The sequence below is a fragment of the Oryctolagus cuniculus genome, chromosome 1 (assembly GCF_964237555.1).
Source record: "Oryctolagus cuniculus chromosome 1, mOryCun1.1, whole genome shotgun sequence".
NCBI lineage: Eukaryota > Metazoa > Chordata > Mammalia > Lagomorpha > Leporidae > Oryctolagus > Oryctolagus cuniculus.
In genome coordinates this window covers 8,908,769-8,936,019 of record NC_091432.1, presented here as the reverse complement: position 1 = coordinate 8,936,019, position 27,251 = coordinate 8,908,769, and the positions used below count along the sequence as shown (strand labels likewise).

Below are 27,251 nucleotides of genomic sequence, written 5' to 3'. Positions count from 1 at the left end.
CCCAAAAGCTGAGGAAGGCTTGTATTTGCTTTCTTTTGCTTCCCCATTTTGAAAGACAGAGAGGAGACCTTCCATTTGCTGACTCATTCCCTAAATGTCCACAATGCCCAGGGCTGAGCCAGGCCAAAGCCAGGAGCCAGGAACTCCATCTGGGTCTCCCCAGTGGGTGACATGAACTCAACTGGTCGAATTACTCATCTACTGCTTCCCGGGACATCCACTGGCACAGGAAAGTGGTCCAAAGCGGAGTAGCTGGGATTCCAGGTATTCCAAAGGATGTGGACATCACAAGTGGCTTTCTTTTTTTTTTTTTAAAGATTTATTTTAAAAGTTTAAAAGGAGAATTTTCCATCCCCAGATGGCTGCAACAACCAGAGCTGGGCTGATCAGAAGCCAGGAACCAGGGGCTTCTTCCAGGTCTCCCATGTGGGTACTGGGGGCCATCTTCTGCTGCTTTCCCAGGCACATTAGCAGAGAGCTGGATCAGAAGCGGAGTAGCCAGGACTCAAACAAACGCCCATATGAGATGTCTACATCATAGGTGCCAGCTCCCGAGTGGCATCTTAAGCCACTTGTGCCAAATGCTTGCCCCTGTGCTAGCTAACTGATGCGCAAATGAGACTTAAGCTGAAGCCTGGTGAAAATGTCAGGCTCTTTGGCTTCTAGGATATATGGCTCAGGTACACCTAGAATCCAGACACTTGACAGTTACTTATGGTTTCTTTATTGTTTTTCCTTTTATCAAAACCTGTCACAGCTGGGGGCCAAGAAGTAAAAAGAATTCCCACAAATATTCCCATTCATTCTCCATTAGTCTTTCCCCACCCCACCCCACCCAGGGCTTCTGGCCAGCCCTGGGCACACATGATCATCTCCCCCCACCCTCAGCCTTTTCCCAGCAATAAATACAGGTGTTCGTGATTCAATGAAACCACAACTGATTTCTCCATCTTGAATGCCCCTCAAGGGGACAAGAAGGGGGCAAAAGAAGTTTAATGCCCATCCCCTCTTAAGGAGGCGTAGAAACTTTTTTCCCCCAAGGGACAGGGGAGGTAGAACTGCCCCCATCAGAACTGCAGCAGCTCTAGAAGGAATTGGGGAAAGGAAATGTGGGGATGAGAGAGAAGAGGGTGTTCTCCAGCAACCTCACTCCTTTGATCCATTCATCCCTTACAGGTAAAAAGGTGGTCCCAGTGTATCAGTGGGGCATAAAAAATGGATGGCTGACAGGGTAGTGTCAGGAGGAAGAAATAAAAGGAGGGACGGGAAAGCAGTGTGGTGGGGAAGAAGAGCAAAGACAGAAGGAGCCTTAAAGCTCAGAGTCTTCATCTTCCAGGAAACGGCATCAACACAAGAGGTATGAATGAATTAGGGCCTGTAGGAGATTGAGGGCCCCCAAGAAGGCAAGGCAAGGGCCCTGTGGTCCTCATGTCTTCCTAAGTCGATGTGCTCCAGTTAGAGCAACAGGAGGTTGGGGTGGCGGGCAGGACAAAGGGAAAGGCTTGGTATCAACCAAGTGGGACGGCTCAAGAGATCACAAGAGGAATTTGGAGACCAGGGACAACCCTCTCATCCTGCCCAGATGTTGGCAGAATCTGGGTCTTGGGATAAGGAAGGTCAAGGCTAGGGTGTGTATGTATGTGTGTGTGTGTGTGTGTGTGTGTCAAACTCCAAAGCAGAAGAAAGGATAACTCTTCCCACTGCTTCACCTCTTCCCAACCCAGAACACCCCTAGGGTTATCGCAGCTGAATGCTCCAGTCAGAGGCCACATTGACACCAGGCTTGCGCAGAATCAACACAGAGGTCTCAGGGTCATGCTGGAACTCTAGGCGGCTTTCAGGAGATCCTGGCGGAGGAAGAGGAGCATCACAGTTACAGTATTAGGCAAAGGACAGCAACTGCTTTCCCAGAGACAAAGACATCCCCAACTATACCCGCTTCCCCTCTTTGCCCATCCAGGCAGATGGACTGGGCACTCACCTTTTGTCTGGAGTACCACGGCTGCTGGCTTTCCAGCCCCCATGATCACCACACGCTCAATCCAAATTGGGGTCTCAAAGTGGCCTTTGGCATCTGCTGAGCTGAAGGTGCCAAAAACAGATGCTCATCAAGGGATAATTTGTCAGAGCAGAAGGAAGAGCGAGACCCAAAGCCAGGTCAGAAGCCAGGTGAACTGTGTATCCCAAGGCCCAGCACCCCACAGAGGGTACCCCGTTACCTGGAAACAAGGGTGTTGCCAGAGAATGAGAATCGACGCAGCAGGAATTCCTGGCGAGTCTGATAGTTGAACGTGTGCCCATCATCCAAAAAGAGTTCTCCTTGGGCTGTACCCTGAGCAGAAATAGAGCAGGTGAGTGCCTCAGCCCAAGAGGGGGCAAAGGGCACATCTCCAGAGCACTGAGTCATAGGGAGGTGGGCCGACAGCTGAAGACGCATCCTGCCTGCACACTTACCTGGGGGCTGAGTGCAACAAAGAGAGTGAGGGGGTCATCCTTCATGCAGTCTGAAGAACGGCGCACTCGCATCCATCGAGGCACGATTGTCCCTCCACGCTGGAACACAGGAATCTGGGGAAGGAGCAGAGCTGCAATGAAGGCCCTCCTCTGCAACCCCATGGCATCTGTTGCTCTTGCCCATCTGTGCCCACTCAGGTACTGGATCCCAAAGCACACCCTTTTCCCCTTCTGGAAACCCACAGGCAGATGGAGCTGGCAGCTGGGCCAGAAATACTCACACTGCTTAGAGTTACAGGCAGGTACAGGGTCTGGGGACCATGATGCTTCTGGTAGCTCTGAACGTCGTACCACACCTAAAGGTGACAGAGGAGTATGATAATCGGTTGCTCAACGCGGATGCCCCATTCTGTCTGCTCCTTTGGCTCCCACTATCTTTACCACAACCTTCCTTAACTTACCTCCCCCTGGCCAGGCAGATAGACCTGCACACCATGGGCCCCAGAGTCGGATACAGGGTGAACCAGCAGTGCGTCCCCTGAAGCACAACAGAATCAACTCTGAAAGGAGGGATCAGTTCCCAGGCCTGAGACCACCCAAGTGCCCGTCCTCTTGCACCACCAGCTGCACTCATTCACCCCAGGCATCTACAGAGTGCCCACAAACGCTTCTCAGCCCTACCTCAACCACCACCAAAACATTCTCCCCATCTCTCACCAAGTAGGAACTGATCGTCTATACTGAAGGTAGTCACGTCTTGAGGATAGTGCACCCACATGGGCCTAGGAAGGAGGCGAGAAAGGAAGGTATTTGTTTTATAAGAAGTCAAATATACATCTGCAAGAATTAATAATAGCACTGCCAGAGCCAGCGTTGTGGTGCAATGAGTTAAGCCACTGTGCATCCCATATGGGTGCCGGTTCAAGTCTCAGCTGCTGCAATTCCAGTCCAGCTCTCTGCTAATGCACCTGGGAATGCAGTGGAGGATGACCCTGGTGCTTGGGCCCCTGGACCACATGGGAAACACAGATGGAATTCCAGGATCACAGTTTCAGCCTGATCTAGCTCTGACCATTCCAGTCATTTCTGGAGTGAACCAAAGGATGGAAGATCTCTCTCCTGCTCTGTCTCTCTCTTTTTTTTTTTAAGATTTATTTGAAAGACAGAGTTACAGAGAGAGGTAGAGAGAGAGAAAAAGGTCTTCCATCTGCTGGTTCACTCCCCCAGATGGCCACAACAGCTGGAACTGCGCCGATCTGAAGCCAGGAGCTTCTTCTGCGTCTCCCATGTGGGTGCAGGGGTCCAAGGACCTGGGTCATCTTCTACTGCTATCCCAAGCCACAGCAGAGAGCTGGATCGGAAGAGGAGCAGCCAGGACTAGAACTGGTACCCATGTGGGATGCCAGCACTTCAGGCCATGGCTTTAACCCACTGCGCCACAGTGCCAGTCCCTCCCTCTCTTTCAAATAAATATTTTTAAAAGGGTGGTGGGGGAGGCTGGCATTGTGTTATAATGGGTAAGGCCTCTGCCTATCACACCAGTTTCCCATATAGGCAACAGATTGTGTCCTGGATGTTCCCCCTTCTGTTCTAGCTCCCTGCTAACAAGCCTGGGAAAGCAGTGAAAAGTGGCACAAATGCTTGGGTTCCTGCTACCCATGTAGGAGACCGGAAGAAACTCCTGGCTTCAGTGTGGCCCAGACCTGGACGATGTGGCCATCTGGTGGGTGAATTAGTGGACAGAAGACCTACCTCTCCCTCTCGGTCTGTAACTGCTTTTCAAATAAATAAAATAAAATAAATTTTTTAAAAAAAGAGAATAGAACTGGGACTGGAGCAGGGGAGCACTACACCTAGCAGTTAAGACACTTGGGGCTAGCACTATGTTATTGCGGGTTAAGCTGCTGCCTGCGGTGCTGGCATCCCATATGGGCTCTGGTTCAAGTCCTGAATGCTCCACTTCCAATCTAGTTCCTGGCTGATGCACCTGGGAAAGCAGTGGAAGATGGTCCAAGTTCTTGGGTCTCTGCACCCACATGGAGACCCAGATGAAGCTCATGGCTTCAGTCTGGCCCAGCCCTGGCCATTGCAGCCATTTGGGGAACAAACCAGCAGACTCCCTCTCTGTAACTCTTTCAAATAAAATTTTGTTTTGTTAAAAAACAAAAAATAGGACACCACTTAGGATGTCCATATCACAGTGCCTGCCTTCAAGTCCTGGCCCTGCTCCCCAAATCTGGCTTCCTGCTGACATGAACCTTCAAAGACAGCCGGCAATGTGCTCAAGTAGCTGGGTCCCTGTCTCCTGTGGGAGACCCAAATTGAGTTCCCAGTTCTTGGTTTCAGCCTGGCCCAGTCCTGGCTGTTGTGGGCATTTGGAAAAGAACCAACAGATGTAAGATCTCTTTCATAATAACTTTTTGTTGAAGAATAGGGTAAGACTCAGAAGCTTGCAGCAGTTGGGGTTCAGGCTTCAGCTACGAAAGACCACCCTGGTCAGCTCGTTTCACTCCCTAACACTGCTCTCGCCTCCGCTCCCCTGCCCACTCATCCAACTGCTCTGCACAGCAGTCTTTCAGCAGCCTCCTCATACACTTCAGTGCCCCGGCCTGCCAGGCCCGCTGGGATCAGATTACTGGCTCTTTTTTTTGCACCTGTGGTCCCTTCAGCCTGCAATATTCTTCCTCTAGCTCCCAAAAGTCAGTCACTCATCTTTCAGACCTCATCTAACTTGGCCTTCTTCTCAAGTCTTTTTGTGATTCCCCTAATCCCATTACTCAGTTTTATTTTTGTCAAACAACTCATCACTGTTGGCAATTTTCTTTAAATATTCACTGTTGTTAATCCTGTTACTTTGCCCTTCACTCTTTTTTTTTTTTTTAAACAGGCAGAGTGGACAGTGAGAGAGAGAGACAGAGAGAAAGGTCTTCCTTTGCCGTTGGTTCACCCTCCAATGGCCGCCGCGGCCGGCGCACCGCACTGATCCGAAGCCAGGAGCCAGGTGCTTCTCCTGGTCTCCCATGGGGTGCAGGGCCCAAGGACTTGGGCCATCCTCCACTGCCCTCTCTGGCCACAGCAGAGAGCTGGCCTGGAAGAGGGGCAACCGGGACAGAATCCGGCGCCCCGACTGGGACTAGAACCCGGTGTGCCGGCGCCGCAAGGCGGAGGATTAGCCTAGTGAGCTGCGGCGCCGGCCGCCCTTCACTCTTGATCTTTAAATGAGACTCCCTTCTTCACAAGGACCTGGCAAATGAAGTAAGAGGCCCAGAGATGTGGTTCACTCTCTACTGTCCCCTAGCCACCTCAACCCACTCTACACAGACTCAGTGAATGACTTACCTCATGACAGGAACCCCTTCACGATGGGCCTGATAGAAGAGGGTGTACCAGAAAGGCAGCAGGGAATATCGCTGGCCTAGGGCATCCCGGATTATGTCTTGGTGCTGAGAGGATAACAGCCAAGGCTCTCGCCGCCCAGTGTCCAGGTGGGCATGTGCCCGGAAGAATGGCTGGTATGCACCCATCTGGTACCAGCGCACAAGCAGCTCTGGCTCTGAATTTCTGAAGAAGCCGCCCACATCCGCTGGGGAGGGGTCGAAGAAAGAGTTCAGAAAGGTGGGTGAGCAGAGGTGCTTGCTGAGGAGCTTCCCAAGGCCCACCCTAGACTCTGGGCTCTGCCCAGGCCTAGGCTGTGGGCCCTCTACTTTGCCCCCTCCCAAATTCCTCCTCCTCTTACCCCCACAGAAGGTAAGTCCCACCAGACCCAGGCTGAGACACATAGGGATAGTGATCTTCAAATGGTCCCACTCTGCAGTGTTGTCCCCTGTCCACACTGCACCTGCAGAACACAAGAGGGAGGGAGGTTGCACACCGAGAAGGGACTCAGCCTTTTCTACAGCCCATTCCTCTGACCTGCCACATCTACTCTGGGCCCCCCAGGACTCTGCTGAAGATGGCAGAGTTCATAAGAGCCCCTGAACAAGGACTGGACCTCCCACTCTCTGGCTCCCCTTAAAATGCACAAGTGGGAAGGGTGCTGCTCTCAGAGGATGGGGCATGGATAGGTTTCTCAGAAAGCCAAGCCTAGACTCAGGGCTCCTGCCATCCGCCCTTCACAGCCCTCTGCGTTAGTTCTCATTCTCCAAATCTTACCAAAGCGCTGGGAGCCAGCGAAGAAAGCCCTACTCAGGACAAAGGGGCGTTCTACGCCCCCGGAACGCAGTATTAGCCCATCAGCAGTCGCCATGTGCTAGGAAGGGAGAGGGGAGAGAAGAGGGACAGTGAGGAGCAAAAGACATCCATCACCTGTTGCAAGTGCCCAGGAACTCAGTCTCTGAGCCCTATATTCCCCCTTTTCACCAACTCTTCTCCCAGCCCCTTACCACATAGAAGCCATAGATATTATGGACATCCCGGTGCTCCCAGCCACCATAATGCTGGGCATCTTTGAGCATGGTGACCTCAGGACCATTGAACACAGATGGTTCATTCATGTCATTCCAGATGTAGAGGTTGGGAGCTGAGCCCTGGGGATACAGGCAGAAAATACAAATGGAAAGGCAAGAGAGTAAGACAAACTGTCAGAGCAGAGAGCTCCCAGGATCATCAGAAGTCCCTGATAAGTTACAGGCAACCAATCAAAACAGCAGGTGCCAAGCAGAGAAGACGTATGTGGGGAGGCAGGGTAGGAAAGATGGAACAGGTCATGGGGAGAGGCCTTTCCTACCTCATAATTGTCAAAGTTGAACATGTGAGCCCACCAGGTCCTCATCATGGGATTAGTGAAGTCAGGGTAACCAGCTGAGCCTGCGAGAGCGTAAGGGTGGCTGTGAACCCACGGGACCAAAGCGCTACCATTCTACCTCTGTGGCCTCTCAGTTGTTTCTCCCTCATTTCTGGGCTTGCCTACCTGGCCAGCACCAACCCTCGTAGTCAGAGCCGTCCCGAGTTTTAATGTACAGCCCCTGGTTCCGTAGCTCTTCATGAACTCGGTAGTTAGAGTCCACCTTGATGTGGGGGTCCACAATGGCCACCAGCTGGGGTAAAGGAACATGAGTGGTTAGAGCTCTCCAGAGCTATTCTGCCTTAGCCTTCCCTGTGGAGATCAACCACGGCCACAGCCCTTTTACCTTCCGCCTCTTGGAGGCCAAGTGCTCTAGCATGGCGCGCGGCTGTGGGAAGCGGCTGGGGTCCCAGGTGAAGTACCGCTTGCCGTCAGCATGTTCGATGTCCAGCCAGATGACGTCGCAGGGCATGTTGTGATCATCAAAGCCCTGATCCACTTCCAGCACATCAGCCTCGTCCCGGTAGTTCCAGCGGCTCTGGTGGTAGCCCAGGGAGAAGAGCGGGGGCAATGCCTGGGTGCCTGCAGGTTCATTGAGGGATGGGGGTCACAATGGGGATCAGGTCCAACCTGGGGCCAATGGGGGCAACCCAGAAATTAAGAGAGGTTGAAGGGCAAAGGGCTGGCAAACAGGCTGGGGCACAGAACCAGCCCTCTCAAGACAAGGGCAGAAATATAAGGCCATCGACAGTGAGGACACCAGGTACCTGTGAGGCTAGCGTACTGCCGAAAGACATCAAAGACGGAAGGCCCAAGCAGCAGGAAGACATCGATAATGCCGCTTTCTGACATCCAGCGGACATCTGTCTGTGGGGTCTCCCCAGAGCCTTGCAAGTAGTCCAGCATCTTCCCAAACAAGGTCTGTACAGGGGATCAGAGATCAGACACCTGCGTTCTCATTTCCCAACCCCAAGACAGAAGCATCGCTTCTCTCCTTAGAGCACTCACACAGCTGACTCCAAAAAACTTACTTTGGTCTGAGATGGAACGTCATCTCAGTGAAGCATTCCCAGACCATACTATTTAAGCACCGCCACCACCCTCTCCATGGGACTGTGTCAGCTCCTCCTTAGCACCTACTCCCCTGAGCTCAGCTGCCTTCCCTTCTCCCTGTTTAATGTGTCTCCCCCTTCCCTGATCAAGCTCAGCACACCTGCAGCATCTAGAAGAGTGCCCAGCACATAATGTACTGAGACGCAAAGCCCTCAGTCTGGAAAGGGCAATGCCTTCCCCATGTGTGTGAGGAGTGACTGGAAAACTCAAATGCCGTCCACCAAGACCCAGGACCCCCTCTCTCACTCAGTCCCCAAAGAGGCTATCCCACCTTTATCCCACATTAGCTTCAAAGCCAATGTCCTTAGTATACCCATCTGCCTCAAGGCCTGACAACTCCCTCCCTCCCTTCTCCCAGGACCCGTGCTCATACCTTCCCTGCAGTGTTAGACGATATATCGACCCAGGTCTCTGCCGCATTAAGCCAGAAGATGCCCAAGTCACGATGAGGATTATGAGCCAAGAGCACAGGCACAGACCCATAGAGGGCCATGGGGTTGTACAGCTCGTACTGGAACACATCCAAATTGTAGAGGCGATACGGCTCCCCATCTCTACAAACACATAAACTTGGGGTAATAACTGGCCCCAGCCTGTGCAACATGCAACCCTCACCCCAACGACACAGGTATGCCATAAGAACTGGCTCCTCTGTCCTTCCTTTTTTTTTTTTTTTTTTTAAAAGCAGAGTGACACAGAGGAGAGTAACAAACAGAGAGATCTCCCATCTGCTGGTTCATGCAGAAGCCAGGAGCCTGAAACTCCATTTGGGTCTCCCGCATAGGTGGCAAAAGCTTGGGTCATCATCTGCTGCCTCCCAAGCACCTCAGCAGGGAACCAGATCGGAAGCAGAGTAGCTAGGCTTTGAACTCGAATCAGCACTCCAATAAAGGATGTGGGCATCCCCAGCAGCAGTTTAACCCACTGTGTCACAAAGCTTGGCCCCCTGCCCTTTCTCAAAGAGTTTTCTGATCAACAAAGGCCAGTCAGGCATGGGCAGTGATCACCCCAGTCTGAGCACTGAATCTGCACACACACCTCCCCAAGCCCCCAACTTCTTCCTGCTCTCCTTCCCCCCGACCCTGCTGTCACCATGGAACTCACTCAGTGACCTTGAGCCTCAGGCTGTCTGCATGCTCAGGGATTCCATATACATGTTCCATGCCTGGCAGAGAGAAGTCCAGACCCACAGACGTGGGACCTACAAGAAAGCAAAGGATGAGCTCAGGGCCTCGGCTCAGCAAAGGACTCCCTGTGCCCCTGCCCTCGGCTCTCCCAGCCCCTCACCATGTGGCTTGCTGTCAGAGTGAGTTTTGAATGTCTCCTCCCAGGCTCCTGGCTCATCTTTCTCTGCCTTCCCCTGGGTCTCCTCTGGCTGTAAGGAGGAAAGTGAACCACTACCCAATCATAACCAGTTCTCTCTCTTGCCCCTCTCATTTTCTAAATTCCATCCCTGAGGGCAACACTAAGCTCAAGTTTCTCGTGGGTCTTTCCCTCCAGCCTCCCAGCCAGCCTCATCCTCCAACCACCCACCCACTCCTACTTGCCTTGTCACCATCCTCAGGCATCTCCTCGGGCTGGGCCTCATCGCCCTCAGCTGGGTCTTTTGATCCTTGCCTGGAAGGTAGGAGAGCTGTCTGCTCCAATCCAGAGGGGGCAGGGACGAGGGGCTAGTGGAAGGAGGGGTGGGGGAATAGAGAGCCAAGGGTCCAAAGGAACGAAAGCAATGGAGGAAGGGACTGAATGTTAAAGGTTGGAGAGGGACCCCCAGTGAGCAGGTAAGTTCACAAAAGAGGGGGGTACAGGGTGGAGGGATGAGAAAGGGAAATGAGGAGTAAATGCCACCAGGAAGTACCTTCTGCACAAAGGCCCTAATCACCGGCTTCTGCCAGCATCTCAGAAGGGACAGGCAGAGTGGCTCAGGGCCTGGGTTCTGAATGCTAGTCCTGGCTTTTGGTGCCTCCATTGAGAATCTGGCCTCAAGTGCCCTCACTGGGCCTCAGCCTCCTGGCCCAACACAGGGATTTGCAAAAGCAAGTAGGTCATACTACAGCAAGTCCCTATGGCTATACACAAGGACTTCAAGGGGTCTGCCAAAGGATGCTTTTCAAGGGCAGCTGGCAAGCAACTCTGCCCAGAAACTCAAGTGCACCCTGGCTGAAAGCCAGGAATCCCAGTCACAGGCAGCACCACTCCACCCACTGGCATAGCAGTAAGCTTCCTACATTCCTTAAGGACTGCAAACATTTCATTTTCCTTCTCCCAGGGGGCTCCCAGTCAGGCCAACAGGGGACTTAGATACCACATAGCTGAGAACAGGGGTAAGCAAAGGAGAGGGCATGAAAGGGTCATGGGCATGTTCCCCCGAGGGCCAGAGTAAAGGGTGGGTAAGGGCACAGGAACAGATACAGTACCAATAGCCAAATGGATTTACCTAGAGAAAAGGTTCTTGATCTTATCCCACATGCTACCGAGCGTGAGACTAACTCTATCCGAGAAACTGGGGCAGGAGGAGATGGGTGGGGAAGGGGAAAAGGAGGCACAAAACCAACACAAAAACAGAAACATAAAAGTGAGTTTCAGTAGACAAACTTCCAGAGATGGGGGGGAAAGAAACCAAAAAATAAAAAATAAAAAGAAAGAAAATAAATTTGGGAAATGTGATGATATGAGAAGGGGAGGAGGGAGAGGCAGACCCAGGCAGGACTCCCAGAGGAGATGCCCAGGGTACAGCTCAGGGACAAAAAGCGACTGTCTCCTGGCCTGTACAGGAGATGGAGGAAACTGCAACCCAGGTCTGATTCCTGCCCTCCCTGCTAGACAGCTCCTCCCAGCCCCCAGGCCCCACCCTGTCCCCCCCCCCCACCGGGAACTAAAGCACCAAACCCCATAACATCCCTAGGCCCTTCCAGGTTAGGTTCCCTGTAGTCCTGAATGTAGTACTCACGGGACCCTGCGGGCCCTCTGGTGCTCAAAACCCATGAGTCCTCGGGCATTGACACTGAGCAGCAGGCTGCGGTCTTCTAGCAGGTCAAGGCGGAAAGGCTTTGCCGTCAAGATGATTTTGTAGGGTCCCTCAGCCACTGTTAGCTCCACACTATTGTCATCACGGCCAGAGATAGAAAGCCTGAGAAGGGATCAAAGGGGATACAGTCACAATAGTTCAGAAGGAGGGACTGCTAGGAGTCACAGTGTGGTCACAGTGGAGGAACAAATGAAGGCCCAAGCACACTCAGAACTTTGAAATTAAGAAAGATGGCATGGCAGATATTGAAGAAACAAAGACTAGTGGGATAGGAAAAAAAAGATTTCCCAGAAAGGAAAAAAAATGGTGTCATGTTCTTACCTCATACCAGATACACATATCAATTCCAGAAAGATCACGACTTAGTAATAAAAATTCTAGAATATAAACGAATATTTTTCTGACCTTGAAATAGAGAAGGATTATTTATAATCCTAAACAATATAAGAAATACTAACACTAGAAGATAAAAGACTGACACATCTAACAGCATTAAGATTAGGGATTTCTATTTATCATAAGGCATATTTAGGATAACAAAGAACAAGAAAAGTCAGAAACTATGTCAGGTGTGACAAATAAATATAAATACAATATGGCATCCTGGAAGGGACTCTGTAACACAAGAAGTTCATTAGGTAAAAACTAAGGAAACACAAAATGTAGACTTTGGTTACGTGTAATGACTCACTACTAATTCATCAGGTACAAGGAACCACAGTGTTGTTAACTGCAAGGGAAAGTGGTGCCGTGGATACAGGAACTCTAAGAATATACTTGCGAGCTGGCGCCGCGGCTCACTGGCTAATCCTCCGCCTTGCGGCGCCGGCACACCGGGTTCTAATCCCAGTCGGGGCACTAGATTCTGTCCCGGTTGCCCCTCTTCCAGGCCAGCTCTCTACTGTGGCCAGGGAGTGCAGTGGAGGATGGCCCAGGTCCTTGGGCCCTGCACCGCATGGGAGACCAGGATAAGTACCTGGCTCCTGCCTTCGGATCAGCGTGGTGCGCCGGCCACGGCGGCCATTGGAGGGTGAACCAATGGCAAAGGAAGACCTTTCTCTCTGTCTCTCTCTCTCACTGTCCATTCTGCCTGTCAAAAAAAAAAAAAAAAAAAAGAATATACTTGCAATCTAAAACAATTCTGAGATATAGTGCTTTTATTTGCTTATTTGTAGTTAACAGTTTATTTTAAAGGCAGAGTGGCAGAGAAGGAGGGAGGGAGATGGGGAGAGGGAGGCAGAGATCATCCAACCACTGTACATTCCAGTGCTGAAGCCAGGAGCCAGAACTCCATCCTGGTCTCCCATGTGAATGGCAGGAACCGAAGTACTTGGACCACTGTCTGCTGTCTTTTAGGCACATTAGCAGGAAGCTGGATCAGCAGCAGATACAGGACTTGATCTCAAGTACCCCAAAATGGGATGCACGCATCCCACTTAGCAGTTTAACCCACTGTACCATAAGCCTACTCCCAAAAGATTTTTATTTTCAAAGATACCTTTAGGAAATCAAAAATAAACTACACCCTAGAAAAAGATAGCAGCAATACAAATAAGTGGCAAAGAATCAGTATTGGGACTATTTAATGAGTTCTATAAATTAATGAGGACAGACAACATAAAAGAACAATGGGCAAAAGTTGTGAATGACCAACTCACAGAACAGTATAGCAGAAAGAGATGCTCAACTCATTAACTGGGAAACACCAACAACCAAACGAAGACTACCATGTGCTGTTTTATACCCATTCTACTGACAAAAATTAAGTCCAACGGTGCCATGAGTTTTGGAGAGCATGCAGATCGATAAGCTCTCCTGTAAACTGCTGGTGGAAGTGCAAATTAGCAAACCCCTTTGGTTTTATCTTAAAAGTTGATCATCCTCATGCTCCACAACCCTACAGTACCTCTCCTAGTCATAACCCAAAGAGAAAGTCTTGCACAAGGACAACAGGAGACATGGACAAGAATGTCCATGTCAACACTTTGGGCAGCAAAACACTGGAAACAACCTTAATACCTATAAATATGGAAATATACAGGTAAGCTGGAGTGTGCTCAAGCAACATAATACTACACAGCAGTAAAAATGAATGAACAGGAGAGACATGCAACAGAACAGTTATGAAAAGAGGAACTCCAGATCACATTCTCTAAGATCACTAAGATACATTCCCTATAACTCTCAAAAACAAAGCCACATAATTTATTACATAAGCATATATCTACAGCATTTACACACATACACACACAATATAACTCTAAGAACAAAAAACATGAAGTAATGATAAACTTCAGAATAGCAATCACTTCTTGGAGAGTCAGAGACAGTGGGAAGTACATGGTTGAACTAGGAGGAAGATTGATAGGGTTTATCAAGTAGAGGTTTTATGATGCTATTTCCTAAATTATGTATTATGAGACAAGCCAAGGGACTGGTGTTATGGCGCAGCTTTAGGCTGCTGCCCATGACACCAGCATCAATATGAGCATCAGTTCAAGCCCCAGGCGCTCCACTTCTAATCCAGCTCTCTGCTAATACACCTGAGGAAGTAGAAGACGGCCCAAGTGCTTGGGTCTCTGCCACTCATGTGGGAGAAACAGATGGTGTTCCAGCCTCCTGGCTTCTGCCAGGCCCAGCCTCAAAATCAGGGCCATTTGGGGGAGTGAACCAATGGATAGAAGATCTTTCTTTTTGTCTCTGTTTCTCCTTTTCTATAGTTGCATTTCAAATAAAGAAATACATAAATCTGTAGCGCACACGCATGCTACAATGGAACAAGGATAACAATGTGTCTTAACTCAAGAATGTGAGGGCTCCTAAAAGAAAGGATGAAAGAGAGAAAAACAGATAAGCAACAAATGAACCAGGGAGATACTGTATTCCTGAAAGGCAAGATTTGTGCCTTATTTCTTGTTTTAACACCAGCACCAAGCTGAGGCCTGGCACAGAAGAGAAAGCGATACCTGCTTGCTGAATGAATAAAAAACGGGTGAATAAGAAGGTAAGTGAAACAGAGGAAGACATGAGGAAAGGTTGGGAGAGGGGTAAAGTGCTCACTCAACTAATACCCTCATGTGGGAAAGAAAGTCAGCCACCAAAGGGGCCAGCACTGTGGCACAGTGGGTTAAAGTCCTGGCCTGAAGCACCAGCATCCTATATGGGCGCCGGTTCAAGACCCGGCTGCTCCTCTTCCTATCCAGCTCTCTGCTATGGCCTGGGATAGCAGAGGAAGATGGTCCAGGTCCTTGGGCCCCCTCACCCGCATGGGAGACCCAGAGGAGGCTCCTGGCTCCTAGCTCCGGATCGGCGCAGCTCCGGCCATTGCGGCCATCTGGGGAGTAAACAAGCGGATGAAGAACCTCCTCCTCCCCCTCCACCCCCTCTCCTTCTATCTCTGTGTAACTCTGACTTTCAAATAAATAAATAAATCTAAAAAAAGAAAGTCAGCAACCAAAAAAAAAAAAAAAAAAAGGTTCAGTAGAAGGGAGAAAAGAGACATGGAGATGGGTATTTTCTCAGTAAAAATTTACTAAGCTGGAGCAGGCACTTAGCCTAGCAGTTAAGATGCCAGTATCCCCCAACAGCGTACTTGGGTTGAAGTCTAAGTTCCAGCTGCTGACTCCAGCATCCTGCTAATGCAGACTTTGGGAGGCAGCAGCGATAACTCAAGTAGTTGAGTTCCTACCACCCATGTGGGAGACTTGGACTGAGCTCCTGGAACCTGGTTTCAGTCTAGCACAGCCCCAGTTACTTTCAGGGGATGCAGGTATTCAGTGAATGAAACAGCAGATGGGAACTCTCTCTCTTAAAAAAATTAAATAAATAAATAAAAGTTGAAAAGAAAAAATTTACCGAGCTGTGGGAGGATCAGCCACCAAAACATCTGGCACACGGTATCGGGGCCGCAGGGGCTCCAGCTCATCAATCCTGATGCGAGTCATGTTCTTCTGAAGCCCCTGGAGTTCCAGCACCAGTAATACCTACGGGGACAGAGGTTTGGATCTGGAAAAAGAAGAGCTACACCAAGAAATGCCTTCTGAACCCATCTCCTCCCGAGAGGTCTCCTCCTCTGAGCCCTTTGCTTAAAGAAACTGAAAGCAAATTTATTCACAAAGTCCCAAGATTAAGCTAGGACAGGATGTCTGCTACAGGTTCCCTCTTCCAAAAGTATCCCTTAGCCATGTGTCCACACCCACCACACTTGTCCTTGTCTCCCCTTACCTTGGTGACCTCGTGGATCAGATGAACCGTGAGGGCATCAGGACCAAGCTGAAGAGTGTCCAGCAAAGCTCGGTATGGAGAGAGGCCTGGCCGTATGCTTCGCTGCCTCCTGCCAAGTGGAATGGAAAGGAAGTAAGGTGTGAGGGCACCCCCGTGTCCCGAGGTCCTAATACTTGCGGGGTCCCCAGGCTACTCCCACGTTACCCTATTTCCATCCCATTCTCCCACAAATATCATACTTGCAGAAGGAACTTTCTTCACAAGTCTTGAAGTTGCTTCTATCCACAGCAAGGGCAATCCCCAGGCAGACCCCTAAAGAAGCCAGTACCAAACCTGCCCAAGACCTGCAGAGAAGAAGGACAGAGGGACAATCAACACAGCGGTCAGGGAGGACTCCACCACCAAGAGGGAAGACTTCTTCCTATCACGATCCTAGAAGGCAGCTCAGGAAAGGGAAGAAAGGCTGCGGTCACTGAACAGAAAAGGCAGAATGCATGTGGCGACGGGCCAGGCCTGAGCAGTCAGCTCACTCCCACCTTCCCTTCACAAAGCAGAGGAGGTGGACAAAGGATCTCTGGCCTTCAGGGGCCCTCGTATTGACTCTGGTTACATCAGCGTCTCAGAGGAAAGCAGCAGTAATAGCTAGTCCCAGAGGAAATGGTCGTGGTACCACACATGTGGAACAGAGAAACAAAGCAAGCTGTGCCTTTCCCTGGGTATGGCATTGGGTGGAACAGAGTTAAAAAGTCAAGATGTACCTCTAGCCTGATGGTCCTAGTTACCAGGGTCTTTTTTTTTTTTTTTTTTTTTAAGATTTATGTATTTATTTGAAATGCAGAGTTACAGAGAGGCAGAGGCAGAGGCGCAGAGAGAGAGAGAGAGAGAGAGAGAGGTCTTCCATCTGCTGGTCTACTCCCCAACTGGCCACAATGGCTGGAGCTGTGCTGATCCGAAGCCAGGAGGTAGGAGCTTCCTCCGCGTCTCCCACATGGGTACAAGGGCCCAAGGACCTGCGCCATCTTCCATTGCTTTCGCAGGCCATTGCAGAGAGCTGGATTGGAAGTACAGCAGCTGGGTCTCCAACCAGCGCCCATATGGAATGCCAGCACTGCAGGTGGTGGCTTTACCTGCTATGCAACAGCACCGGCCCCCTACCAGGGTCTCAACTTCCCTAGCACCTTAGGGATCCTGCTCCTCTGATCTCCACTCGTCCATCCTCAAGACAATTAACCAAGGGTGGAGCTAGGGCATAGCAAGTTAAACAGCAGCTTAAGATGCCCTCATCCCATCAAGGAGTGCCAGGTGAAGTCTTAACTCCTTTGTTCTGGATCCAGTTTCCTGCTAAGGAGCTAGGAAGGCAACAGACAATGACCCAAATATTTGTGTTGCTACTACCCAAGTGATAGACCTAGACAGAATTCCTGGCTCCTGGACTGGGCCTGGCCTGCACCACTGAATGTAGTAGGTATTTGGGGAGTGAACCAGTAGATGGAAGATTTATTCATTTCTCTCTCTCTCCTGAATTTGGTGTGGCCCAGTTCCAAATGTTGCAGGCATTTGAAGACTAAACCAGCAGATGGAAGACATCTCTGTCTCTCACTTTCCTTCTCTGCCATTCAAATAAATAAACCTCAAGAAATAAAAGGACAAATTACCACCATTACTACCTAAGGCTGAAAAGAATATGACAGCAAAAGTGCACTGAGCCCCGAGTGCTCTGCATTCCTACCAACCACCAGCAGGATGAACGGAGCCGGCCCCACCAGGGACCATCACCATCCCAAGAAGTCATCACAAACTGTCCCTTCTCCAACATGCCAGCCGATGAAACAATAGGAACTAATAGGCTTATTTTAAAAAGTTACTTTAGGGATATATTCATTCATAAATACTAAACAGAGGTTCTTCTATTTTATTGTCTGTTAAGAATCACCTCTGGTGCTTGTTAAATGAAGATTCCCAAGCCTTGGGCATCTGCATTTTAAACATGCTTTTGTGGGGACTCTGATGTGAGGGATCCGGAGCACACTCTGAGAAAGTGTTCCAAAGTGAAGGTGGGGCAGGCAGGGGAGACAGGCTACTTCTAAGCAACAAAACTTTGCAACCTGTAACAGGGCAGCTTAAGCCAGGGCCTACCATACACTGTATCTAGCATTAGTCTCAGAATCCTCTTGAGAGCTCAAGGTAAGGAAAATTTCTGGGAGAACACAGGCAGCCTTTGAGCTCCAGAAGAATGTGCAAAGCAAGCGCTGCACACCAGGCCAGAAAGAGGAGTGAAGAAAACACGAGGCACTGTGTTCTCAGCAGGAACTAAGTACCAGCAGAACAAGCAGGAAAAAGTGCTACCAGGAACACACAACAGTAAGGCGTGGGGGCCAGCACCCGAGAAGTGGCCGCAGACCCACCCACATCCACCTGCCCAGAGCAGGTACAGTGAGTTAAACGTACATACTCTCTGGAGCCCTATTTGCAGAATGCAAAACAGGTTTGAGGAGACACCAACAGGGACAGGATTTCTAAAGGACCTTTCAGCTCTGACCTGCTGGAACACCCCAGGAACTCAGGGATGCACTGAACACCCACAAGAGGTGTTCATGAAGCCAAAGCAGGAACGAGCCGCAGGGCAAGCTGCACCTGTTTACTGTTTCACATCACAGACTTCCAGAAGGCTGAGTTTTATGGTCCACGCCTCTTCTCATTGCCGCTGACAGTACATGCCTCTCCCGGCCCAGTACATCCGTTAGATCCTGGTAAATGCTTTGCGGCGCGAGGATGTGCTTCGAACCTTTTTTTGTTTCAGTAATGTAAACTCGAAAGCGCAGACCAAACCATTCAAACGTGTGGGGTCTGAGCAACACCATCCAGGCAGACTGCGAACTTACTGGATCCTGCCCCAGCCGTGTCCAGCAACCGTGGACAGGTCACTAGCCAGGGCAGGTGCCCACGTGAAGACAACGGCAGGGGAGGGTCCGACGCCGGATGGGGGAGGAGGGGACGGCAAGAAGGGCAGCACGGGCAGCACGGCCAGCCGCGGTGCTTCCACCCCAGCCAAAGGGCCACAGGGCAGTTGCCTGCCCCAGGCTGGGCCACGTCTCATCCCCCCCGACCGCCCCGCGCACTGCAGGAAGGAGACCGCGGCATAGACCGCCGCGAGTCCCCAAGGGAGAGCGGCGGCCGAGAACGGCCAAGGCCAAGAGCACACATGTGTGGCCTTCTTTAAGCCTCTGGGCCAGAGCTTGGAGCCCCAGAGGCTAGGGCCCCAACGTCGCGCGGATCTACCGCGGGGAGGCTGGAGACGCCTGAAGCCGCTTCCAAGGGACAAAGGATCCTCGCGAAGCCAGGGGTGAACAGGGGGACATTCAAGAAGGGGGGTATAGGGCTCTGGGGGTCTAGGGACGTCCCGGGAGCGCCCCGGGATTCCGGGCTCCTCACCGCCTCCTACGCGCCGCCACTGCCGCTACCGCCGCCATCTTGTGCCGGGTTTGCTCCTTGACCCCGGGCCTCCCCTCCCCCTGCGCGCTTGAGCCACGTATGTGAGCGCCCGCCCCTTCCGGCCCTCTAATTGGTCGAGCCAGAGCGCGGCCTGACGACTGTCCTATTGGCTGAGCGCGCACTCTAAACTCCCCTAAGGGGGCTGGGCCAGGGGCGGGCTTAGAGGCAGGGGGCGGGAATGTCCAGTTTGGGGTGCTGTCCGACTTAGCGGGTTCTCAGGATCAGACGGAAGCATTGGACTGTTTTTCTCAACTCGGCAAATTTTTATTTAGAAAAACTGGTGGGGGAGGAAAAAAGTGACAGCTCCCTTTAGGCCAAGGACTTAGAAGAGAAACTTCCACCCTTCAGTAGCACCTTAGTCCCTTTTCTCACTGCTCAACCTCCCTCGTTTCTGGAGCTGGGAAAGGCTACGTCCCCTGCCGAAGGAGGGTGGATGAAGGTGCCTGGAAACGGCCAGAGAAAAGGCCCAGGCGATCGATGTTGCGGTGGAGGACACTGTGCAACACAGCTAGATGGGGGCCACCCTCACCCCCACCCTCCCTGGAGAAGTCCCGGATGAAGCGGCCACGCTCCGACTGGAAGATGAACTTCTGGGGCAAGGGCCCATGCTCCCGGAGAAAGCCCCAGACACTGAGCAGCAGCAGACGCACTTCGAAAGGTGCCAGTTGGCTAAATACCTCGTGCATATTACCCAGTGCTGGTGGCAGGAGGCTTCCCTCTGCCATGACAGCCACCAGGGTGCAGGATGCCTCCAAGTGCCAGGGAGAGTGGGCTGTATCAGGGTGTCGAGAGGCTTCCCAATGGCCCAGGAGGGCGGCCAGCAACCCCCGCAGCAGCACAGAGCAGTAGCACAGGGCTGGGGGCGCAGCCGCTACCAGCTTTAACAGCTCGAAGAGCAGGGGCTGTTCCCTGAAGCGCCGGCCAATGCGGAGATCCCGCTCCACGGTGGCCCGAGCATGCTCCTCGGGGGGCCAGGCCAGCTCAGCACCAGCTGCATCAGGACACACACTCTCCACCAAGGTCACTGCCACTGCTTTGGCTGCCTCTGGGCTCAGGGTGGGAGCCCCCCAGAATCCTCCACATTCATTGCCCCCAGAGGCACTGCAGCAGTGGACCAGGAGGCTGAGGAGGCTCTGGGTGTTATAGATCACTTCCTGCTGATTTCGTGACTGGACAGACTTGGGCGGCTTTAATCCACGGCCGATGACTCCAGCATGGAACACAGACCAGATGCCTCCAGGACCTGGCACAGCCGCAGTGTGCCGGCGATTTGTGTCCAACAGGGAGGCAGAAGCCAAAGGAGCCGAGACAACTGAGAGAGTCTCATTGTCCCCATCCACTTCCCCTCCGAACAGTTCTGTGTTGCCCCGATGTAAAGCTCCCTCCACTAGGAGCTGCAGGACAGCCTTGAGCCCAGCTGCGGAGGTCTGAGAGAGGCGGGTGAGAAGCTGGGAGGCTGAGGCCACGCCTGGGGGGCCGTGCAGCCTCAGAGAAGCAAAGAAGCGGTGCACCCCAGCCCTCACCAGTCCCAGGAGCTGGGAGGGGGACAGGGCTTCCAGAGGAAACGGACAAATGGCCAGGAGGGAGGCAGCAGCTTCGGCTACTTCCTCCTCAGGATGCAGCAAGAGAGGAGCCAGGTCAGACAGATGAGCCGAGGCCGACTCCCCAAACCGAGCCCCTAGGGCTGCAGGTCCCTCCCCGCCCTGCTGTTCCCACCCCACCAGCAGTGCTAAGTTACGCAGGAACCGGGCTGTGAAGGGAGGCTGCAAAGTCCCTGCGTGCACCCGAGCCAGGCAGCTTCGGAAGGCCAGGGGCAAGAGGCCAGAAAGACTGACCACCAGCCCTGCATACAACTGAGTAGCCAAACTCAACTCTTCGGGGCTTCGGGCTCGGCTCAGTAGATGACCCAGGGCCTCAGGTCCACAGCTTGGCCGCGTATAGACAGACAGCAGGCCCAAGAGCTGGTGCTGCCAGAGGAAGCGCTTCCGTTCCAGTCGTAATGTCTCTCCACACAGCTCTCCAACGTGGTTTCTTAATGCATCTAGAAAGGGCACCGGGCGGGGAGGTGGGGGTGGGCCCAGCACCCCTTCCCCAGGAGACCCTCCCCGGTGATGAACCAGTTTTTGCAGGTGCAGTAGCAGCAGTTGGATCAGCCGGTCACAGGCCTCACGCACGGTGTCTGGCACAGCCAGGCCCTGGGTGGTAATGACCGAGGCAGGCATAGCTGTGTCCACCAGGAACTGCAGCAGGCGGTAGGCACCTGCCCCAGAGGCCTGGCTCACCAGGTGCACAGCCAGGTTCAGCATGTTGTCCAGCTCCTCTCGGGGGAAACCCTGCAGGTGTTGCTGTAGCTGGCTCAGCACAGCTGGAGGCTTGAGGCAGTCCACGAGCTCTCCAGAGACTGTGCCCAACAAAGCTGGTGACATAACCGCCAGCTGCAGCAGGAAGGGAACTGTGGCCTGGAGAGAGGGGTCCCCACTCCGGCCCCCAGTGCCCCCTGCCAGGCTATCATGGAACATCCGCAGGAGCTCTCGTCGAATGCTGTCTCCATGGCGGGAGGCCAGGTGCCCTAGGATGCCTACAACTGAGGCAATCTTGGGTACCCGTTTCTCCCCAGGGATGGCAGGAGATCCAGGGAAGGGGTCTGTAGAGGGGGTCTGAGAAGAGCTTCCACCACTACCACCAGCTCCGCCTCCAGCCCCACCATGGACACAGAAGTCCTTAAGGCCACAGGAGAGGACGCGGGAGATGATAGTGCCAGGAAAAGAGGAGCCAATATGTGCTACAACCCAGTCAAAGTGTGGGGAATGCTGGACAGAGGTGTCCAGCAAGGCATCCACACACGCATCCGGGCAGCTACCAATGAGAGCTGAGAGGCACTGCACGTAGATGTCCATCAGTGTGCGGGTAGCCCTGCAGCCCATCCACAGCTGCAGCAGTTCGTTCAGAGAGCCTGTGGCGTGGGGCACACGCTGGTGCTGGCCCGAGTATGTACTGCTCAGCTGCCCCATGAGATCGATGGACCATGCGCTGATAACAGGCGCCCAGGCCTTCGGGTTGGCCCGGATAAACTCAGACAGCACCTGCTGTACTTCCTGCACCACATCCTCTAGACCAGGTCCCCCAGCAGGGACATGAGAGGGTGGAGGTGGCCGGAGATGAGGTGGACCAGCCACAGGGCTTTCATCCAGGGTGGCCAGATGGGCCCGGACACTCTCATCAAAGACACCTCTCAAGTGGTCAAGCACAGCAGCCCGAGCAGGTGGCAAGGAGCGGAGCAGGAGAAGGCCACAGCGAGCATGTTCCCGGGCTGTGAGCTGGTGGCCCAGAATGGGGTCTACGCCAGTCAGAAAAGCCTTGATTTCCTGGGACAGCTCCTGAGCACTGTAAGAAAACAAAAGAAATGGACTTAGATATTATATTAGGCAAGTTACATTTCCTCTGTGAGCTTTGGTTTCTTTCTGTGTAAAATAAGGATAATATTATACCTTTCTCAGTAAAAAAGGTTTCTAAAGCTCTTAAGTACCACATCTAGGGGTGGACATTTGGGGCAGCAACTAAGATAAGGCTCAAGATGCCCACATCCCATATCGGAGTGCCTGGGTTCAAGTCAGCTCTGCCTCTGAGCCAGCTTCCTACTGATGCTCATCCTGGGAGGCAGCAGGTGATGACCTAAGTACTTGTTCCCTGCCACCCAAATGAGATTCCTGGGCTGAGTTCCAGGACCTGGGTTTGGGCCTGGCCCAATCCCTGTGTTTCAAGCATTTGGGGAGTGAACCAGCGGACAGAAGATCTTTCTGTCTGCCTTTCAAATAAACATGAATGAATAAATAAATATTTAAATTAGTTCAAAAATCTACATGAGTCAAAACCAATGCCATTTGATCATCATTTAAGTACCACACCTGGTTCACACTAATCACTCAACAAATGCCATTTTTCTTTCAATAATAACAACGACAATAGCAATAATAGTTAACTCTTAGAATGTGTCAGGTATTCTTTTAAGTATGCTCTATGTATTTATTTCAATCCTGACAACAGTTCAATCAAGAATTACCATAATCGCATTTCACAGATAAGGAAACCAAGGTTAAGCAAGCAGACTACATATTCAAGAATTGGGAACCACCTCCGGGCTCGCTCTACACTGAATCTCCTTCTGTGGAGGCACCTGATATATGGGAAGCACTCGTGTTCCTGTAACACCTCCCCAGCCTTACACACACGCTCCCCTCCTTCCCCAACAACACAAGCACCCTGCAATCTTCCTGCAAAGAGAAATGTAAGTTCCTTACTAAGGGCTCTTCCTCCCTCCCAGCTCATGTCTGCCCACACTCCGCAAGCATCCTAATCACCCACACATCAACCACCACCAGCGACCCCAGCCTCAACGAGCCTGGGAACGAGGGCGTCCCAAGCACAGACAGGGTCCTGCTTTTCAACCCTTCCACTCCCGAAACATACAGGTTCTGAGGTACGGAAGCCAGTGTTCGGGGAGGAGGCAAGGGGCTAAGGCTCCGGCTGTGCCATGTCTCTCCGGTCCCTCAAACACACACACACACACACACACACACACAGACAACACAATCCAAGGCGAGTGCAGTGACTCCGTTAGAGGGCCAGGGAAAGGCTAGAGGAAGCATCAGCGGGTTTCTGGGCCGGGAGTCTCTACGAAGTCGGGGCCCGGGGTTCCCTCGGGACTAAAAGGGGCAGGGCTGCTGGGTTCCCAGAGTTCTGCTCCGACTCCCGCCAGGGCAAGGCCGGGCTCCAGGGCAGCTGGGCGTCGGGGTCTAGGGGTAGGCGGAATCGAGGTCTTGCTGGCGCGGGCCCTGCAGCCCGGCGTTTTGGTGAGGCAGTCCCTGAGTTCTGCGAGGACCCGACCAGGAATCCCGGAGAACCCTGACGCGAGTTCTCGAGGTAGGAGCCGGGTTTCAGCCCAGAAGGCTGAGGATCGGCGCGGGGCCGCGAGGTGGGGGAAGATGCCAGGGGCTCTGACTACCTGAGAGGCGCGGGACCGTGGGTGGCCGGGGCAGGCCCGGGAGGCCCTGGGGCCCCGGGAGGGTCGCACAACGCGGACATCCCGGAGCCCTAGCCTGAGCCCGAGGCGGGAGCGACGGAGCGCAGGCGGCGCATGCGCGGTGACGGGAACCCAGAAAGGAACCAGCGACGAGGCCTCTCAGGAAAACCAATCCGGCGATGTCCGCAACCCTCATACATTGGTTCCGCACCGCGTCGATGACAGCGGGAAGGGCACACGCCCTCAACACACCCTTTTTTTTTTTTTTTTTTTTTTCCTAAAGAGTCACTGACAACAGACGGAATAAAGCTCATCAGCTCATTCACGGTGGGATTTCATTGTTGTTCCTAACGCCCAAAATGCAGATGTTCAACTCATGAGCTCTTAATAAAGGAAACATTAAGAAACATTTTAATCAATAAACAGTGGCAATGTAATAAACAATTAAAAAGTAGGCAAGGGGAAGCAGAGAAGACATGAAAAGGAAATTCAGAAGATAAACAGAAAAAAAAAAAAGGAATGATAAGGAGCCCAAAGCAAACTGTGCTAGGCCAGAGTTGTCCCCCAGTGGGAGGTAGAAACATCCTTGTATCAACCCCCATACCTGGGAGTTAACAGTTACAGTTAGCAAAACTGCTCGCAGAGCCCTCCCCAGGTCAACTGCCAGCTACTCCACTTACTAGCTGTGTCCTTTAGTTAAAACCCTATGCCTAGTTCCTCTTCAGGAAACGAGGAGGTAGTAGTACAACTACCTCCTAGGTTTATGAAAATTGAAACACAACAATATGGTCACTACGTAGCACTCAGTGTCTGCAATGGTAAGCTTCAGCATCTATCTGTCGATCGATCTATGTCCTTTTTTAAGTGTTTATTTTCATCTACTTGAAAGGCAGATGACAGAGAGAGAAACTGAGAGATATCTTCCATCTATTAGTTCACTCCCCAAATGCCCACAACAGTCAGGGCTGGGCCAGGCCAAAGTCAGGAGCCTGGAGCTTCATCTGGGTCTCCCACGTGGGTGGCAGGAGCACAAGGACTTGGGCCACCTTTCTGCTCCTTTCCCAGGAACATAACAGGAAGCTGGATCAGAAGAGGAGCTGCTGGGACTTAACTGGTGCCCGTATGGGATGCTGGTGTCACACGGGCGGTGGCTTAATCTGCTCCACCACAGTGCTGGCCTCAGGACCTCACGGTTTAAGGGTGTTCATTTTGGAGGTGGGTTGATTCAGACTTATGTCTGCCATTTATTAGCAAAATAACCCTGAGCAAATGACTCAGCTGTTTGCACCCATTTCCTCCACAGTAAAGAGAACATGATACATCTATCTCACAAACTCCTGGTGAAGATAACTTAAGATATTTATTTCAATGGCTTAGCATATCAGATACAGAAACTCCTCTTTGAATGACAAAGGTGAGGAGATGCCATCCGGACTCTGCTTACATACAAGCTCTGTCACTGATGGACAAATGACTTTACCAGATTTTGGCTCCCATATCAGTAAAATGGGATAGTTACAGTATCTGCCTCAGAGTCTGGTTGTGGGGTTAATGCACTAATAATAAATGCAAAAGACTTAGAACAGTATTTGCAGCACAGCAAATCGCTTAAATAAAAGTTGTCTGTTACTGATGTCTAATGGGAAGATGGGATGGAAAATGCAAAGGAAACTGGAAGACAATGTCTATTTGTCTTTTTCTTCATTAATTTTTTTTTCAATTCAGGTTTTTTTTTTTTTAAGATTTATTTATTTACTTGAAAGGCAGAGTCACAGAGATGCAGAGGCAGAGAGAGAGAGAAGTCTTACATCCACTGGTTCTCTCCCCAAATGGCTGCAATGGCTGGAGCTGGGTCAGTCCAAAGCCAGGAGCCTGGAGCCCACATCTTGGGCCATCTCCCACTGCTTTCCAAGACCATAGCAGAGAGCGGGATTGGAAGTGGAACAGCTGGGACTTGAACTGGTGCCCATATGGGATGCTGGCACTGCACCACAGTGTTGTCCCCCTTTTATTCATTTTTAAAAATGTTTAAGACAATGTCTATTTAAATGTAGTGGTAGTTTGGAAATAAGTTTGGAAAATGGGATGAGTAGAGGTTGGGTGATAAGTAGTAATTTCTCTACTTTTAGGTATGGTTGAGATTCTTCCATAATGAAAATACAAATTGAAACGCAACTTTAATAGTCCTCATTATACTTAGGGAAAAATTAAAATAAAATTCAAATTCCCTACTGGCACTAAATGTTTTGGCCCTTGCCTTCCTCTTCAACTTCATTTCTTTTCAGCTTCCCCCTTTTTCACTCCACTCTGAGCTACACTCAACTTCTGACAATTCCTTGAACATAGCCTCTTGGCACAGAGTAGAACAAAATTATGAAGGGTATACCAAGATGTTGAGCATCTTTCCTCACCCGTCCTCTCCTTTCTGCATCCGCATACAGTTTAAACACTTTTCCTTTCTGTTTTCTTTTTTTAAATATTTATTTATTTGAAAGTCAGAATCACACAGAGAGAGAGGAGAGGCAGAGAGAGAGCTTCCATCGATGATTCACTCCTCAATTGGCCACAGTGGCCGGAGCTGTGCTGATCGAAGCCAGGAGCCAGGAGCTTCCTCTGGGTCTCCCACGTGGGTGCAGGGGCCCAAGGACTTGGGCCATCTTCTACTGCTTTCCCAGGTCACAGCAGAGAGCTGGATTGGAAGTGGAGCAGCCGGGACTCGAAATGATACCCATATGGGATGCTGGCGCTTCAGGCCAGGGCGTTTACCTGCTGCACCAAAGCGCCGGCCCCTCCTGTCTGTGTTTGTTTGTTTGTTTGTTTGTTTTGACAGGCAGAGTGGATAGTGAGAGAGAGAGACAGAGAGAAAGGTCTTCCTTTTGCCGTTGGTTCACCCTCCAATAGCCACCGGCTGGCGCGCTGCAGCTGGCGCACCGCACTGATCCGAAGCCAGGAGCCAGGTGTCTCTCCTGGTCTCCCATGGGGTGCAGGGCCCAAGCACTTGGGCCATCCTCCACTGCCTTCCTGGGCCACAGCAGAGAGCTGGCCTGGAAGAGGGGCAACCGGGAAAGAATCCGGCGCCCCGACAGGGACTAGAACCCGGTGTGCCGGTGCCACTAGGTGGAGGATTAGCCTAGTGAGCC

General features: G+C 51.7%; 2 protein-coding genes across 8 annotated transcripts; both read right to left on the bottom strand.

The window, feature by feature from the left end:
- Nucleotides 1-701: 701 nt before the first annotated feature.
- Nucleotides 702-19,190, bottom strand: GANAB (glucosidase II alpha subunit). 7 transcript variants are annotated; one of them, XM_070069476.1, is made up of 25 exons: nt 19,032-19,190; nt 15,839-15,943; nt 15,600-15,708; nt 15,231-15,358; nt 11,298-11,477; nt 10,785-10,850; nt 9,898-9,967; nt 9,638-9,725; nt 9,455-9,551; nt 8,724-8,904; nt 8,005-8,158; nt 7,584-7,819; nt 7,364-7,490; nt 7,181-7,260; nt 6,837-6,980; nt 6,607-6,703; nt 6,191-6,292; nt 5,794-6,037; nt 3,172-3,236; nt 2,916-2,992; nt 2,736-2,810; nt 2,455-2,568; nt 2,220-2,332; nt 1,982-2,082; nt 702-1,847 (listed from the first exon to the last, which is right to left on the bottom strand). In XM_070069476.1, the coding sequence occupies exons 1-25, from the start codon at nt 19,067-19,069 to the stop codon at nt 1,738-1,740; spliced, it is 2,901 nt and encodes a 966-aa protein (XP_069925577.1). In that variant the 5' UTR covers nt 19,070-19,190; the 3' UTR covers nt 702-1,737. The 7 variants fall into 7 exon arrangements, with proteins under 7 accessions (XP_069925577.1, XP_051689030.1, XP_069925591.1 ...); XM_051833070.2 differs by having other exon boundaries at nt 9,638-9,721; nt 9,894-9,967; nt 19,032-19,160; XM_070069490.1 differs by having other exon boundaries at nt 9,638-9,721; nt 9,894-9,967; nt 10,785-10,941; nt 19,032-19,077.
- Nucleotides 19,191-19,331: 141 nt separating this feature from the next.
- Nucleotides 19,332-24,323, bottom strand: INTS5 (integrator complex subunit 5). The gene is made up of 2 exons (XM_002721005.5): nt 24,094-24,323; nt 19,332-22,475 (listed from the first exon to the last, which is right to left on the bottom strand). The coding sequence occupies exons 1-2, from the start codon at nt 24,171-24,173 to the stop codon at nt 19,499-19,501; spliced, it is 3,057 nt and encodes a 1,018-aa protein (XP_002721051.1). The 5' UTR covers nt 24,174-24,323; the 3' UTR covers nt 19,332-19,498.
- Nucleotides 24,324-27,251: the final 2,928 nt, after the last annotated feature.

Bases quoted from the DNA above. Each gene is read 5' to 3' on its own strand.
- GANAB (XM_070069476.1), bottom strand. From the start codon at position 19,069: ATGGCGGCGGTAGCGGCAGTGGCGGCGCGTAGGAGGCG. The intron at 9,968-10,784 runs GTAAATCCATTT...CCTACCTTCCAG, and splicing joins ATCAAGAACCTTTTCTCTAG to GCAAGGATCAAAAGACCCAG. The intron at 7,491-7,583 runs GTAAAAGGGCTG...CCTTTACCCCAG, and splicing joins TGGCCTCCAAGAGGCGGAAG to CTGGTGGCCATTGTGGACCC.
- INTS5 (XM_002721005.5), bottom strand. From the start codon at position 24,173: ATGTCCGCGTTGTGCGACCCTCCCGGGGCCCCAGGGCCTCCCGGGCCT. The intron at 22,476-24,093 runs GTAGTCAGAGCC...GTTTTCTTACAG, and splicing joins CACGGTCCCGCGCCTCTCAG to TGCTCAGGAGCTGTCCCAGG.